The 18,071-nt window shown below is 41.7% G+C and overlaps 1 protein-coding gene across 1 annotated transcript in view; it reads left to right on the forward strand.

The window, feature by feature from the left end:
• The window catches only part of LOC115435861 (soluble guanylate cyclase 88E-like), a 70,714-nt gene extending 53,389 nt beyond the window's left edge, over positions 1–17,325 (forward strand). Inside the window, exons 12-16 of the mRNA XM_030158469.1 lie at positions 388–544; positions 2,240–2,349; positions 3,745–3,834; positions 10,497–10,615; positions 16,953–17,325. Of these exons, the coding sequence (XP_030014329.1) occupies positions 388–544; positions 2,240–2,349; positions 3,745–3,834; positions 10,497–10,615; positions 16,953–17,325 (849 nt within the window). The remainder of the gene's footprint in view (positions 1–387; positions 545–2,239; positions 2,350–3,744; positions 3,835–10,496; positions 10,616–16,952) is intronic.
• Positions 17,326–18,071: the final 746 nt, after the last annotated feature.

Consider the following 18,071-nt stretch of genomic DNA (forward strand, 5'->3'; position numbering starts at 1 on the left):
TTGAATGAGGAAAAAAATAAATAATTAAAAAAAAAAAAAAAAATCACCAGAAGGGCACCGAGGCCAGAGGGGCAGGTCTGGAGGGGCAGGTCTGGAGGGACAGGTCTGGAGGGACAGGTCTGGAGGGACACCTCAGGTCTACCTGTGCACGTCCCTGCAGAGCACAGAAACTGAACGCTGATTCTCCACGTTTATTATTCTTTCACACTCTTTTATTCAATAATGTTGGTTCCTTTGTTGGATTGAACTCCAATCCTGTTCTGATGTTAGTTGTGAACTAATAGAATCTGAACATTTGAACAGGATCTGAAACTGGAATGTGTGTAAAACAGAATTTCAGTTTGAACATTTGGTGACAGAACACTATGAACTGTGTGTTGTGTCCAGGTTGAGACCATTCGTGACGCTTACATGGTGGTGGCAGGTGTCCCTAACAAAACCACTTTCCATGCACACCACATCTGTGACATGGCCCTGGACATGCTGAGCTCCATAGACCACCTCAAAGACCCTTCCACCGGAGACAACATCCAGATCCGAGTGGGTGAGTGTGCACTAACTGAACTGTCTGTGGGGGCTGTAGAGGATCAGCTGAAACCCTGTGAATGTTGGCTGGTATCTGGTGCAGAACATGAGCACCAGTCTGCAGGAGGGTCACAGCACAGGAACATCTACACCTCTGCACTTCAGTCCTGATCCTCCACCTTTTAAATCTGCTCAAATCCACTCACACTTCTTCCAGTAGAACTCCTGGAATATCTTTTTGACGATCCACTTTAAACAAGCACTTTTTTTTCTTGCAGTTGCAGAAATAAACTAAAGAAAATTCTGAATCTAGGAGTGTATTCACAAATACGATAAGGAACAAACCATTACTGAGTCCTTATCACATGGGAACAGTAGTGACAATGACTCCATCTGGAAGCTTAGGCCTAAAAAGTAGATTTATTGGATTTATTTATTTGACCTTTATTTAACCAGGAAGTCCCATCACTATTAGGAATCTGTTTTCCAAGGCAGACCTGTCCAAGGTATCAGCCGAACGAAGTCCAAACAACAGAAAACACATCCATGATACACAGTAAACAATAAAAGACAACAACAGTCATTAGAGCAGAATGGACTCCAGAAAAACGCTGACAGTCTTCCTTCACTGTATTCTCCAGGATACTTCTAAAATCAAAAACAGAAATGAATGCATGTAGTTTTAGGGTTTTTATTCCACCATGATGATTCAGTAGCTCAGTAATAAGCAACAATGAAATCTGTAGTTTTCAGTTCTACAAATAGAGCTGCAACCACCACATGTCCGTAGAAACCTGGAGTGTTTCAGCTCTTCCATTCGACAGGTGGTTTTATTTGGATACACCTCTGACATTTGGAATGAAAGATTTCCTTTCAGTCCACAGATGGACATTTTCACCAGTTTTTGCTTTGGTAAATGTAATCCTTCAGCAGTTACAGTAGTACCAGTAGTACCAGACACATGCCATGGAAATGTTGGCTTTTCACCCCTCCCTCGTTCTCCCTCCCCCTCTTGAATTCCTCTTCCCAGTTTTGCACAGTTGATAAAGCTGGAGCATCAGCCCCTGTAGACACCATGTCAGCATGAATGTCCTGGGGGGGGGGGGGGGGGTCAGCCCTTTTTCTGCACACATTTGACCACAGTGGGTTAGGGTTAGGTTAGGGTTAGGGTTAGGGTTAGGTTAGGTTAGGGTTAGGTTAGGGTTAGGGTTAGGCTTAGGTTAGGGTTAGGGTTAGGTTAGGTTAGGGTTAGGGTTAGGCTTAGGTTAGGGTTAGGTTAGGGTTAGGGTTAGGGTTAGGTTAGGGTTAGGTTAGGGTTAGGTTAGGGTTAGGGTTAGGTTAGGGTTAGGGTTAGGGTTAGGGTTAGGTTAGGGTTAGGGTTAGGTTAGGGTTAGGTTAAGGTTAGGTTAGGGTTAGGGTTAGGGTTAGGTTAGGGTTAGGGTTAGGTTAGGGTTAGGTTAGGGTTAGGGTTAGGTTAGGTTAGGGTTAGGGTTAGGGTTAGGGTTAGTTCCAGTGCCACAGATGGTTCACCAAATGTCTCTGGTACTACTGTTCACTGTCCTACATTAGTTCTCCACTGTGGGTTTATCTGGAGCACACCATGCAGTTAGAGGTTGAATTTAGTGTCTGCACAGTTTCACTGCTGTGGAAGAACTGCTTCTGCCAAAGACTATGAACTTTTCAGCCCCCCCTCATAACTGCTTTCCTCTGTCAGGTATTCACTCTGGGATGGTGGTGGCCGGAGTGGTGGGTCTGAAAATGCCTCGCTACTGTCTGTTCGGAGACACCGTCAACACAGCCTCCAGGATGGAGAGCAACGGAGTGGTACTAACCCTAACCCTAACCCTAACCCTAACCCTACAGAGTGGTACTAACCCTAACCCTAACCCTACAGAGTGGTACTAACCCTAACCCTAGCCCACAGTGGTCCCAGTCTACAGGAGCTCTCAGACAGGCTCCTTTTCCCTCAGTCGTGTTCATGAGTGCAGGAACAGCTCTGTGTTCATGTTGGTTTTCATTTGACGCTCCATGCTACTCACTGCTTTCATTACTGACACTAACACTAGTGTACCGTTCTGTGGGAAATGTGTTCTGTGATGAACAATAAATATAAAAGGAAGGCTCTGAGCTTAATTTACCCATCATGCATTCTCATTAAAGAAAATAAGAAATCATATTTTAGTTCAATAAACATTTACAGATGACACATGAAAAGGAAAAAGAACCTACAGTGTGTTTTAATCAGGTTGTGCAGGGCTTTCAATCATTTTCAGAGTAGACAGATATTTGTTCAAAGTAGGTGGCTCTACCCAGATGGCAGGGGTCCGGGTCCGGGTCCGGGGGTAAAGGCCTGGTGGGGGTATACGGGGGAAAAGCCCCGTACACTGAAGCCTCCCTATGCCACATTCAAGCAAAATGACTGTTTTCCATTCCTCATTTGACCTCATTTGACCTCATTTTCTGACCAGTTTTACATCTGAACCCAGCACTATGCCTGCATGTGTCAGTGCAGAGCTCAGAACAGGAACAGACTAAAAACACACTGACCGTACTCCAAACTACGTCTGCTGATCTGCATGTCCATTATTCTTTGTTCATGTATTATTCATATATATTTGTACATTTTCTATTTGTTGAAGGTCAAATTAACTTTAAAATGACAGTCATCTGATAAACAGACACATGCTCCTGGATCTGGTCTAAATCTGACGGTCAGATTAATTCAGACTGCAGATCTGATCCCCACATGGGCCCTGGAAGATCCACAGAAGTCTGTAGAACTGAAAATGGACAAATGTGCAGAGAACTGCACCTGCACACATACAGGTTTAATAAGGGATACGAGCTGGGGTTGGATTTGTGCCAGTCCAATAAAGTTTCCTGAAGCTGCTTTGTTCTGTTTAAATGTGAATATTTCATGTTCTACTTCCAACCACCGTCATTCGTTATGTATTTGAGGAAATGTGTTTACATAGAAACTATTAGTTTACATCTTACAAAGATGAGTGAATGTATTGACCATGAACGGATCTTTTAGTCATGTGACAGTCACTATTGATCCTCCAGTCCTTTCATTTGTAACCTGTCTGTAAATCCAGAGCATATGCACATAAGGCAGGATGTTCACTCCTTTGTGGTTTAAAATGGTCTGCATTCAGCTTCAGTAACTCCATCTGTATCTGTATGTGTGTGTGTGTGTGTGTGTGTGTGTGTGATCAGGGCATGCAGATCCACATCAGTCAGACCACCAAAGACCACCTGGAACATGAGCCCTACATTATTGAGGAGAGAGGCAAAATATTTGTTAAGGTAAGTGATGAGCAGCATGGGAATGGGGCTGGGTTCAGAGGTGTGTGAGAACACACACTTATGCATTTTCTATGCAAACATGAAGTCTGCAGTGATTTGGATGGACGTTCTATTGAATCTGTTCCATGTCAGGTTGGATCAGCCCTGGAGCACTTTATGGATGATTAGAAACATGTGTCACCTGCCTTTATGAATGAATGAATGAATGTTTATTTCAGTTAAATACAAAATACAAAACACATACATATTAAAAAACAAACAAACATAAAATTAACACATTTTGTAACTGAAAAAGGCAGAAGCTGAAGCCGGACGTTTATTTCTGCTTCTCCTATTCACATCCTTAGTCCAAGTCCACACCTGAAGTTGCAGCAGATAAATACTTAAACACAAATTATACTACATTCAGTGTTATAAGTCATTTTGTAATCATATTACTTTCATAGCCCTTCATAATTTGACAAATTAAATTCTTTTTGAAACTCGACAGTGAGCTACACAATTTCACTTCATCCTTCAGTTCGTTCCATAGTTTGACACCAGTAACTGAAACACTGTGATATTTAACGTTTGTTCTTACTTTACATTTTTCAAACACAAACATCCCTCTTAAATTATAATGTCCTTCTCTTAACTTAAAAATTTTCTGAATACAAACAGGAAGATTTTTACTTTTAACATGAAACATAAATTCCATTGTTTTTAAATATACAATATCAAAAAATTTTAGAAAACCAGATTCTACAAAAAGTGGATTACTTGATTGAAGATAACCAGCTTTGTTTATGACTCTAATAGCTTTTTTTTGGCGTTTAATTATCGGGTCTATGTTAGTTTTATACACATTGCCCCATATTTCCACACAGTCTGACATATATGGCATTACAAGTGAACAGTACAGCATATGCAAACATTTTTTGTTTAACAAGTCTCGAGTTTTATAAAGAATCGCAACAGCCTTGGACATTTTGCGTTTGATATATTCTATTTGTGGTTTCCAACAGTTTATGGTCAATAATCACTCCCAAAAATTTTGTTTCATACACCCTTTCAATTTCAATTTCATTAATTTTCAGTTTTATATCATCATTTCCCCTAGCACCACCAAAAAACATAAATTTTGTTTTATCTTCATTAAGTGATAACTTATTTACATTAAACCATTTTTTTAACTTGCTCAATTCCTTTTCCACAGTTTCTAATATTTGTTTCATATTTACTCCTGAATATAGCAAATTAGTATCATCTGCGAATATTGTAAATGTTAACTCACTAGATGCCATAAAAATATCATTTAGATAAAGTATAAATAACTTGGGTCCCAGAACTGAACCTTGTGGGACCCCACATGTTACTTTTCTAAGTTGTGAATTTGTATTTCCAATTGATACAAACTGAGACCTATTTTGTAAATAACTTTTTAACAAGTTTTGCGTCACACCTCTTATACCATACATTTCACATTTCCGGAGTAATATTGAGTGATCAGTTGTGTCAAATGCCTTCCTTAAATCAATAAAAACACCAACAGTATGTTGTTTCTGATCCACCGCTGCTGCTATAGTTTCTGTAAATTCCATTACTGCTAAAGATGTTGATCGATTTTTCCTAAATCCGTACTGGTGATCATTTAATATCCTTTATTTATCTACGTAGTCATCTAACCTCTTTACAGTTTTTTAAGAATTTTAGAAAACTGTGGTAACAGTGACACCGGTCTATAAGTTGACACCATGTGCTTATCACCATTTTTATAAACTGGAATCACTTTAGCTATTTTCATCTTTTCTGGAAAAGTGCCTGTTTGAAATGATTTGTTGCATACATGAGTGAATGGTTGAAGGATCCTGTTTATCACTTGTTTTATGAGTGACATATCAATGGAATTTCTATCAGTAGATTTTTTATTTTTAAACTTCCTGACCACTTCCAACACTTCACTTTCACAAACTCCACCAAGAAACATTGAATTATTGTTTTCAATAACAAAATCAAAGTTTTTTTCATCCTTTTCCCACTTGGTAATATCTTTTGCCAAATTTGGACCGACATTAACAAAAAAGTCATTAAATATGTTCACGATGTCCTCTATATTTTCCACCAGTTTTAACAACATATGTAGAAAAATCCTTTTTATTACTTTTTTAATCATATCATTTAACACTCTCCAAGTACCTTTAATATCATTTTTGTGTTTTTCTAACAACTGATCATAATAGGCTTTTTTATGTGTTCTTATGATTGCTGTTAATCTATTTTTGTATCTTTTATATTTATTCTCTTTTTCTTTCGTTCTGTGCTTCAGAAATTCCCTATAAAGCCTGTTTTTCTTCTTACAAGCCCTTTCCAATCCCTTAGTTAACCATGGTTTCTTATTCTTTTTAAGATCTTATCTATATTCTTTCACAGGACAATGTCTGTTGTACAATGTCAGGAATATTTCTAAGAAAGCATTAAATGATTCATTAACATCATCTACATAAACGTCATGCCAGTCATCATTTATGAGTTCCTCCTTTAAGGCCATAATTGCTTCTGGTGACTTCGTTCTAACCAAACAAGGTTTTTGCTTATAGTTGGGTAAAGATCATTTGTTGTTCATTTCCAGTTCTACAAAAACTGGTAAATGATCACTTATGTCAGTCAGAAATAGACCACTCCTTATTTCACCATCAATAATGTTTGTAAAAATATTATCAATCAATGTTGCGCTTTCCAATGTGATTCTACTTGGTTTTGTAATTACAGGATGAAGACTCAAACTAAACATAGTATTTACAAATTCTGCCGTTTTTACATGTTCATTCCATTTCAGTAGATCAGTGTTAAAGTCATCACAAACCAGAATCACCTTATCACAATATTTTTCATATAACTCAGTAATCTCCTTATTAAAGTTCTCAATACATGACCCTGGTGTCCTGTAAATACAACTAAGAAATATGTTTTTGTGTTTTTCCACCTTAATTTCAACCGTTACACATTCCATCAGATTGTCTATAGCAACTGTCAAGTCACCATTTATCTTACATTTCAAATCATTTAATACAAACAGGGCCACACCCCCTCCTCTTTACGACATTATTTCTGAGACACGTGCTGTCCAGCATGACTAAATCCACTCATTATCTGCAGACACACACCACACACTGACTGGACTGATTCAAGAATTTGACATGGAATTTTTCTCACTATTTGTGCAGATAAAGCAGCGGTCAAATAAGGTACAAATATTTCGATATTGCACTTAAGCAGAGTTTTCTGGTATTTGTACTTCACTTTAAAAAATTTTATTTTGGCTTTTACTCCCTGTATTTTAACACAAATATCTGTACCTTGAAGGGATTTATTACTCCTTATCATTTTGCAACAAGAATACACAGGATATAACAGACCTGAGGCAAAAATCTGTAATAATATAAAGATGGAACCAGATGGCAAAACACAAGCAGATGAAAACAACAGAAGAGTTCATAAAAATAATGTCAAATATATGTAGTAAGTATCAGCTCCAGTCAAAGTGTAACAGAACGGGTCTGCATTTGTAAACCCTGGTCCTTCAGTCCACTCCACACCAAAGGTTTTGCACATACAGACGGACGGACGGACGGACAGATGACAATACCCTGTAGCAAGGGCTGAGGGTAAAAAGTACTGGTGTCAGGGGGAGGAGAGGAGGAAAAAGGAAGAAAAGGCTGTCACAGTGATTGTGTTTGGGATCACTGATTTAACCTTTTTTTTTTTTTTTCTCTCTCCTTTCCCTTTCCTTTCTTTCTCTCCTCTTTTTTCCCTTAATCTTCTTTCTATCCTTTTATTTCAAACCCTTTTCTGATTTCTCCCTCGTATTTACTAGACTGTCACTTTGGTTTTCATTCCCTCTTCTGTTTCCATCTGAATATGAACAACTCACACAAAAGAACCATCAGTAACCACACATACGTGTATAGACACACACACACACACACACACACACACCTGTAAATAGCCGTCTGTCTTTATTTTGCCTAATGTCCATGCCTTATTAAGTTTTTTTTTTTTTTTTTTTGGTCTGTTTGTTTTTATTACCCCGTCACAGTATGTGTCTACCACAGTTCTGTCAAACTCATGTTAGTTCAGTTCCACATTCAGTTAAATTAGATCTGCAGCGGGCCGAACCACTAAAACAATAACAGAATAATATAGAAATAATGTCAGCTCCAAACTTTTCTCTGTTTTAGAGCAAAAAAAGTAAATTTACATTATGTAAAGGTTTCCATCTACAAACTGTCCTTTCAAAAGATGTGAAGAACATGAACAAACTGAACAAATCAGTGTAATTTGAACACTATTCTGCCTCAGTTTCTCATTTCCACATGTTCATTAGAACGTACAGGTCACAGTGAATCTACAAACACACAAAACATTTAAGAACAGACAGAATATTGGTACAATTGTACTTCTCTTCAGACATTTCAGGTTGTTCATATTTGTTCAGGTTATTCACATTTTTTGCTAAATTCTACTTTGTTTAAAGCAAGGCAAAGAAGGTTTATTTCTATAACACATTTCATGTACAAGACACTTCAAAGTGCTTTACATAAAACATTAAAAGCATTACAGCAGAAGCAATAAAAAGTATAGGCATGAGAAAAAACAAACAAAAATCAGATATAATAGATAAAACAAATCAACAGATAAAATGGTTAAAAACTTTTAGCTTCAAAGGAATAGTGCAGCTATGAACTGATGAATCTAAAGTGTATTCAAATGCAGCTGAGAACAGGTGGGTCTGGAACCTGCATTTAAATAAACGGAGTGTTTCAGCCGATCTGAGGTTTTCTGGGAGTTTGTTTTAGTGGAAATACATGAAAAAATGTACATTTACAAACACAAACATTGTCAGTTGTCATTATTTCTCTGTTATTCTGATAGTATTTAACTGGTCCTGCCCACTTCAGATTGAACTGGTCTGAATGTGGAACCTGAACTGAAAGGATTGGTCAGATCTTCAGTGGAATTTGTGCATTTCACAAATTCATCCCAGGGGCCAGACTGGACCCTTCAGGGGGCTGGATTTGGCCCCTGGGCCACATGTTTGACACCTGTGGTCTGGCACCAAATACATAAATAATAGTACTGGTTTCAAAACTACTTAAAGTATAAAAGTAAATGTAAGAGAAAAAATGCCGTACACACTGAAGGACAGAACAAAAACAGCAGTGGAGTGCACAGAGGCAGTGAGAGGCTGTGAACAGCACTGCAATAAGGCTAGGGGTAGGGGTAGGGTCCTGGTGTGTCCGTCCCCTAACCCTAACCCTAACCCAGCAGTGCCTCAGTTCAACTGCCCCTCAGCTGTTGGACAGAAGCTGTTCTTCAGTCTGCTGCTCCTGCTCTGGATGCTCTGCGGACTTCTGCCTGAGGGAGGAGGGACCAACAGTGCATTTACAGGGTGGGTGGGGTTATGGTTAGGGTGGGTGGGCTCCTTCATGATGCAGCGGGCCCTCTGTCTTCATCTGCACATGTCAATGGACCTGCTCCTCTGTGACATCATCTGTGTCATGTGCAGGTGGACCAATAGGATGTCAGAATGGAATATGTTTATACTTCTCATCCAACCACAATCAAATTCACTCTATGTGGATGTTTTTTGTTTTTTATTTGAACGATGACAAGCCGGAATGAAATAAGAGTAACAAGGCTGTTTTTAAAACATAAGGAGTAGAAGTAAAAAGTCAGCTGAAAAATAATTACCCCAGGAACGTACCAAGAACCACAATTTCTACTGAAGGCCAAGGGTCAAGGTCAGCTTTATTCTCCCTGAGGGCAGTTTGTTCTGCAGCCAGCAGTATCACACAGACAACAAACCAACAACAAATACAAGAAACGGTCCATTACAGACATTACAAAGAGTTCTTCAGCAGAACAATGGAACCGGAACCAAAGAATTCCTCATCCTGTTGGTCTGATATTTAGGAACACTGTATCAAGAAGAAGAATAAAACATTTTCATCAAAGTGTTTTCCACTTTGAAACTGCAGCGCTCACAGTAAAAATCCATCCTCTGATGAGCTTTTTTCCATCCAGCGTCCACCTGAGACTGGAACGTCAGCCTGTGGTCCAGCAGTGTTCATACGTAGTTCTACTACTGAACCACCTGAGCAGCCTGGACATTAATGACGACAGGACAGAAGACTGCAGGATTCTGCCTAAAATCTACCATCACCCCTTTGGTTTTGGACACATTCACATTTAAACAGGACGTGTGACCTCAGACCCTAAAGGGCCAGGATCAGGGTCATCATCCCTGAGAAGACGCACAATCACTGAGTCATCTGCGAACTTAAGGACATGAGGCCCCGGGTACTGAGTTTGGTACTCAACACAAATAAAAGAGGGGAGAGGACGCACCCCTGTGGCCCCCCAGTGGAGGAGAAAAGAACTCTGGATAAAACTCTGTTTACTCTCACACGTTGTGACCTCTCACATAAAAAGTCCACGAGCAGGAACATGAGGCCGGCTCCATGCTGTGGATGCTCTTCAGTCTTTCTGCTAAAATATGTGGTTGGATGCAATTGAAAGCTGAGGAGAAGTCAATAGTACAAAAGTAATGAAGTAAAGTAATGAAGTATTTGTACTCTTTTAGTGGAAACCACTGTTCAGTCCTCTTTTCTTCCATGTGTCAGGGTAAAGGCTACATGAAAACCTACTGGCTGAAAGGAAAGAAGGATCTGTCGTTCAAGACCCCGGCAGAACTGAGATACAGCAGCGAGCAGAAGGACTCTGAGGACAAGAGCTCCAACGGGTGAGTACGGACAACGACAGACCGAACATTTAAGTACAGACGACGACAGACCAAAGATTTAAGAACAGACGGCAGATTTAAGTACAGACGACGACAGACCAAAGATTTAAGTACAGACGGCAGATTTAAGTACAGACGACGACAGACAGAACATTTAAGTACGGACGACGACAGACCAAAGATTTAAGAACAGACGGATGATTGAAGTACAGACGACGACAGACCAAAGATTTAAGTACAGACGACGACACACCAAACATTTAAGTACAGATGACAAAAGACCGAACATTTAAGTACAGACGACGACAGACCGAAGATTTAAGTACAGACGATGACAGACAGATGATTTAAGAACAGACAACAACAGACCGAACATTTAAGTACGGACGATGACAGATGGACGATTTAAGAACAGACGACGAAAGACCGCACATTTAAGAACAGACGATGACAGACGGAAGATTTAAGTACAGACCATGACAGACGGCCGATTTAAGTACGGACGATGACAGACCGAACATTTAAGTACAGACCATGACAGACGGCCGATTTAAGTACAGATGACGACAGACCGAAGATTAAAGTACAGATGACGACAGACCAAAGATTTAAGTACAGATGACGACAGACGGACGATTTAAGTACAGATGACAACAGACCGAAGATTTAAGTACAGACGACGACAGACCAAAGATTTAAGTACAGACGACGACAGACTGAACATTTAAGTATGGACGACAGAGGGATGATTTAAGTACAGACGACGACAGACGGACGATTTAAGTACAGACGACGACAGATGGCCGATCTAAGTACAGACCATGATAGACAGCAGATTTAAGTACAGACCATGACAGATGGCAGATTTAAGTACAGACGACGACAGATGGCCGATTTAAGTACAGACGACGACAGATGGCAGATTTAAGTACAGATGACGACAGACAGCAGACTTAAGTACAGATCATGACAGACGGCAGATTTAAGTACAGACCAGGACAGACAGCCGATTTAAGTACAGACCAGAACAGATGGCAGATTTCAGAACAGATGACGACAGACGGCAGATTTCAGTACAGATGACGACAGACAGCAGACTTAAGTACAGATCATGACAGACGGCAGATTTAAGTACAGACCAGGACAGACAGCCGATTTAAGTACAGACCAGAACAGACGGCAGATTTCAGAACAGATGAGGACAGACGGCAGATTTCAGTACAGACGACGACAGACGGCAGATTTAAGTACAGACGACGACAGACGACAGATTTACGTACAGACCATGACAGACGGCAGATTTAGGTACAGATGACGACAAATGGCAGATTTAAGTACAGACGACGAAAGACAGCTGATTTAAGTACAGACCATGACAGACGGCAGATTTAAGTACAGACGACGACAGACGGCAGACTTAAGTACAGACCATGACAGATGGCCATTTAAGTACAGACGATGACAGACGGACGATTTAAGTACAGACGACGACAGATGGCCGATTTAAGTACAGACCATGACAGACGGCCGATTTAAGTACAGACGACGACAGACCGCAGATTTAAGTACAGACCTTGAAAGACGGCCAATTTAAGTACAGATGACGACAGACCGAAGATTTAAGTACAGACGACAAAAGACCAAAGATTTAAGTACAGATGACGACAGACGGACGATTTCAGTACAGACCAGGAAAGACTGCAGTTTTAAGTACAGATGACGACAGACTGCAGATTTAAGTACAGACAACAACAGACGGCAGATTTAAGTACAGACCATTACAGAAGGCTGATTTAAGTACAGACCATGACAGACGGCCGATTTAAGTACAGACGACGACAGAAAGCAGATTTAAGTACAGACGATGACAGACGGACGATTTAGGTACAGACCATGACAAACGGCCGATTTAAGTACAGACGACGACAGACGGCAGATTTAAGTACAGACGACGACAGATGGACGATTTAGGTACAGACCATGACAGACGGCCGATTTAAGTACAGACGACGACAGACGAACGATTTAAGTACAGACGACGACAGACGGCCGATCTAAGTACAGACCATGATAGACAGCAGATTTAAGTACAGACGACGACAGACGGCAGATTTAAGTACAGACCATGACAGACGGCAGATTTAAGTATAGACGACGACAGATGGCCGATTTAAGTACAGACCATGACAGATGGCCGATTTAAGTACAGACGACAGATGGCAGATTTAAGTACAGACGACAAAAGACAGCCGATTTAAGTACAGACCATGACAGACGGCAGATTTAAGTACAGACGACGACAGACGGCAGATTTAAGTACAGACCTTGAAAGACGGCCAATTTAAGTACAGATGACGACAGACCGAAGATTTAAGTACAGACGACGAAAGACCAAAGATTTAAGTACAGATGACGACAGACGGACGATTTCAGTACAGACCAGGAAAGACTGCAGTTTTAAGTACAGACGACAACAGACAGCAGATTTAAGTACAGACGACGACAGATGGCAGATTTAAGTACAGATGACGACAGACAGCAGACTTAAGTACAGATCATGACAGACGGCAGATTTAAGTACAGACCAGGACAGACAGCCGATTTAAGTACAGACCAGAACAGACGGCAGATTTCAGAACAGATGACGACAGACGGCAGATTTCAGTACAGACGACGACAGACGACAGATTTACGTACAGACCATGACAGATGGCAGATTTAGGTACAGATGACGACAAATGGCAGATTTAAGTACAGACGACGAAAGACAGCTGATTTAAGTACAGACCATGACAGACGGCAGATTTAAGTACAGACGACGACAGACGGCAGATTTAAGTACAGACGACGACAGATGGACAATTTAGGTACAGACCATGACAGACGGCCGATTTAAGTACAGACGACGACAGACGGACGATTTAAGTACAGACGACGACAGATGGCCGATCTAAGTACAGACCATGATAGACAGCAGATTTAAGTACAGCTGACGACAGACGGCAGATTTAAGTACAGACCATGACAGATGGCAGATTTAAGTATAGACGACGACAGATGGCCGATTTAAGTACAGACGACAGATGGCAGATTTAAGTACAGACGACAAAAGACAGCCGATTTAAGTACAGACCATGACAGACGGCAGATTTAAGTACAGACGACGACAGACGGCAGATTTAAGTACAGACCTTGAAAGACGGCCAATTTAAGTACAGATGACGACAGACCGAAGATTTAAGTACAGACGACGAAAGACCAAAGATTTAAGTACAGACGACGACAGACGGACGATTTCAGTACAGACCAGGAAAGACTGTAGTTTTAAGTACAGATGACGACAGACTGCAGATTTAAGTACAGACGACAACAGACAGCAGATTTAAGTACAGACGACGACAGATGGCAGATTTAAGTACAGATGACGACAGACAGCAGACTTAAGTACAGATCATGACAGACGGCAGATTTAAGTACAGACCAGGACAGACAGCCGATTTAAGTACAGACCAGAACAGACGGCAGATTTCAGAACAGATGAGGACAGACGGCAGATTTCAGTACAGATGACGACAGACGACAGATTTACGTACAGACCATGACAGACGGCAGATTTAGGTACAGATGATGACAAATGGCAGATTTAAGTACAGACGACGAAAGACAGCTGATTTAAGTACAGACCATGACAGACGGCAGATTTAAGTACAGACGACGACAGACGGCAGATTTAAGTACAGACGACGACAGATGGACAATTTAGGTACAGACCATGACAGACGGCCGATTTAAGTACAGACGACGACAGACGGACGATTTAAGTACAGACGACGACAGATGGCCGATCTAAGTACAGACCATGATAGACAGCAGATTTAAGTACAGCTGACGACAGACGGCAGATTTAAGTACAGACCATGACAGATGGCAGATTTAAGTATAGACGACGACAGATGGCCGATTTAAGTACAGACGACAGATGGCAGATTTAAGTACAGACGACAAAAGACAGCCGATTTAAGTACAGACCATGACAGACGGCAGATTTAAGTACAGACGACGACAGACGGCAGATTTAAGTACAGACCTTGAAAGACGGCCAATTTAAGTACAGATGACGACAGACCGAAGATTTAAGTACAGACGACGAAAGACCAAAGATTTAAGTACAGACGACGACAGACGGACGATTTCAGTACAGACCAGGAAAGACTGTAGTTTTAAGTACAGATGACGACAGACTGCAGATTTAAGTACAGACGACAACAGACAGCAGATTTAAGTACAGACGACGACAGATGGCAGATTTAAGTACAGATGACGACAGACAGCAGACTTAAGTACAGATCATGACAGACGGCAGATTTAAGTACAGACCAGGACAGACAGCCGATTTAAGTACAGACCAGAACAGACGGCAGATTTCAGAACAGATGAGGACAGACGGCAGATTTCAGTACAGATGACGACAGACGGCAGATTTAAGTACAGACGACGACAGACGACAGATTTACGTACAGACCATGACAGACGGCAGATTTAGGTACAGATGATGACAAATGGCAGATTTAAGTACAGACGACGAAAGACAGCTGATTTAAGTACAGACCATGACAGACGGCAGATTTAAGTACAGACGACGACAGATGGCAGATTTAAGTACAGACCATGACAGACGGCCGATTTAAGTACAGACCATGACAGATGGCAGATTTAAGTATAGACGACGACAGACGGCAGATTAAAGTACAGACCATGACAGACAGCCGATTTAAGTACAGACAATGACAGACGGCCGATTTAAGCACAGACCATGACAGACGGCCGATTTAAGTATGGACGACGACGGACGGACGATTTAGGTACAGACCATGACAGACAACCGATTTAAGTACAGACCATGACAGACGGCCGATTTAAGTATGGACGACGATAGACGGACGATTTAGGTACAGACCATGACAGACGGCCGATTTAAGTACAGACCATGACAGACAGCCGATTTAAGTACAGACCATGACAGACGGCCGATTTAAGTACAGACGACAACAGATTTAAGTACAGACAACGACAGATTTAAGTACAGACAACGACAGATTTAAGTACAGACCATGACAGACGGCCGATTTAAGTACAGACAACAACAGATTTAAGTACAGACAACGACAGATTTAAGTACAGACCATGACATTTGACAGCATTAAGTACAGACGAGGACAGATGACAGTATGAAACTGGATCTTTTTTTAGGAAAAATGAATTAGTGAAAGAAGACAAAGACAAGACAGTCCAGACTGTGTCTTCGTAGTATTTAGTGTGAAAAGAGCAGGCATTAAAACAAGCACTTCAGTTTAATACTCTGGAGTAATCCAATTATTGAAGGGATCATGTGAAAAGGATAATCTGATCTGTTTGATCAGATAACAGCAGTAATCTGATTATGACAAATCAGATTAACACACCTTTATTTCTCCTCAATACTCTGAATACTTCACGTATGTAAACAGGTTAATCTGCCAAGTCTGCACATGTGGAAACACAATTACACTGAACAAAAATACAAATGCAACACTTTGGTTTTTGCTCCATTTTTCCTGAGCTGAACTCAAAGATCTGAAACTGTTTCTGTGTTCACTCCAGGTTTATTTCTGTCAAATCTAGCTCCTAAATGTGTCTAAATGTGTGTTGGTGAACACTTGTCCTTTGATAACCCCTCCTCCTCACAGCTGTGGCAGATCCAGATGCTGATTGGACAGCAGGATTATTGCACAGGTGGGCCTTAGGCTGGACACAATAAAAGGAAGGCCACTCTAAAATGGGCACTTTTCCTGTAGTGGCTGGTCCAGGGGGGTCAGAGAAAACCAGTCAGTATTTGGTGTGAGCACCATTTTCCTCCCACAGTCTTCTTCATGAGTTCTCTGAAACACCTTTGGAGATGGCTGATGGTCCAGAAATGAACATTCAGTTCACAGGCAGAAGCTCTGCTGGACATTCCTGAAGTCACATGACCAGTGCACATTCCCTCCAAACTGGTGACATCTGTGGCATTGTGCTGTGTGATAGAAGTGCCCATTTTAGAGTGGCCTTCCTTTTATTGTGTGAGTTCGGAGCAGTGGCTTGCATTGTGGGCTGCTCATGAAAATGACATGCTGACTTCTGTTGTCTTTTGTAGTTTCACCCAAAAATCAAAATTGAAAATCGAGCTGTTAGAGGAAAAAAATCAGGATTTTATTTTTTGCCAAAATTGTGCAGCCCTATTACAGTAATGGGATTACTTCCAGTTACTGTATTTCTGTAAACAGTCTCATTGTTAACTCCTACTGTGTGATGTCACTAGTTCCACCAGCACCAACGCCAAGCGCATGGCGTCCAACCTGCACATCACTGGTGGGGAGGAGCCGGCCGAGGGGAAGCCCAGCCCCAGCGACCTGCCCCTGGACACGCTGCCCCCCCCAGAGGCCGCCAACGAGCCCCCCGCCGTTTCCGCCGAACCTCAGGACAAGGAGAAAGCCAAAAAGACTAAAAACAACAGAGGCTCCAAAGTGGAGGCCCAGGCCCAGGGGAACGCCACGGCAGAGTTAGCGCTCCCCCCCGACGGTCTGGAGAATCCCGGTCCGATACTGAACAACAAGAGGAACAGCTTCAGGCAGCAGTACGCCAAGATACCCGCCAACCTGCCCATGAGGAGCGCCTCCTGCACCATCCTCTGAACAGGACACCACAAACACCAACACCTGGGCAAAGCCATGTGGGCAAAGCCTTCAGCTAACAGCAGGAAGGGTTAAGGCCTCCATACACTGTGGGATTATTCCAACTGGTGCACGCAGCTCCGCCTCAAACTGGGAGAATCAATGGTAAAGTCAGGCTCACGATTCCTGTTCTCAAACTGTAGGACCATACACCAGAGGACGAACCACACTGTAGGACCATCCACCAGAGGACGCGCCACACTGTAGGACCATCCACCAGAGGACGAACCACACTGTAGGACCATCCACCAGAGGATGCATCACACTGTAGGACCATCCACCAGAGGACGCACCACACTGTAGGACCATCCACCAGAGGACGCGCCACACGTTCCAGTGTTGGATCTGGAAATACAACGTTAAAATACCAAGGAATCCGTATGTGCGTAGACGATTGTGTATTGGTGTGAGTCACCAAATGGTAGTGCTAAAAAAAACCAACGGGCTGCTTTGGTAACATGTGACATTATCTGTGAGGAATGAAAACAGAAGAAAAGACGACCACGTGTTTGGTGCAGGAGTTGTGTGTCCAGACGTGGACAGTATGGGCTGTCAGTCCTACAGCAAAGGGAACTAGAGGGAAGATGCAACAGATAAACTGCACTAGGACAATACCAGCTACTGTTAGCTTAGCATTAGCTTACAGTAGCTGCCTGTTATTGTATTGGTGCATGCACAGTGTGAGAATCTGAGGCCCATGGGCTCGT

The sequence above is a fragment of the Sphaeramia orbicularis genome, chromosome 16 (genome assembly GCF_902148855.1).
Source record: "Sphaeramia orbicularis chromosome 16, fSphaOr1.1, whole genome shotgun sequence".
NCBI classification, from domain to species: domain Eukaryota; kingdom Metazoa; phylum Chordata; class Actinopteri; order Kurtiformes; family Apogonidae; genus Sphaeramia; species Sphaeramia orbicularis.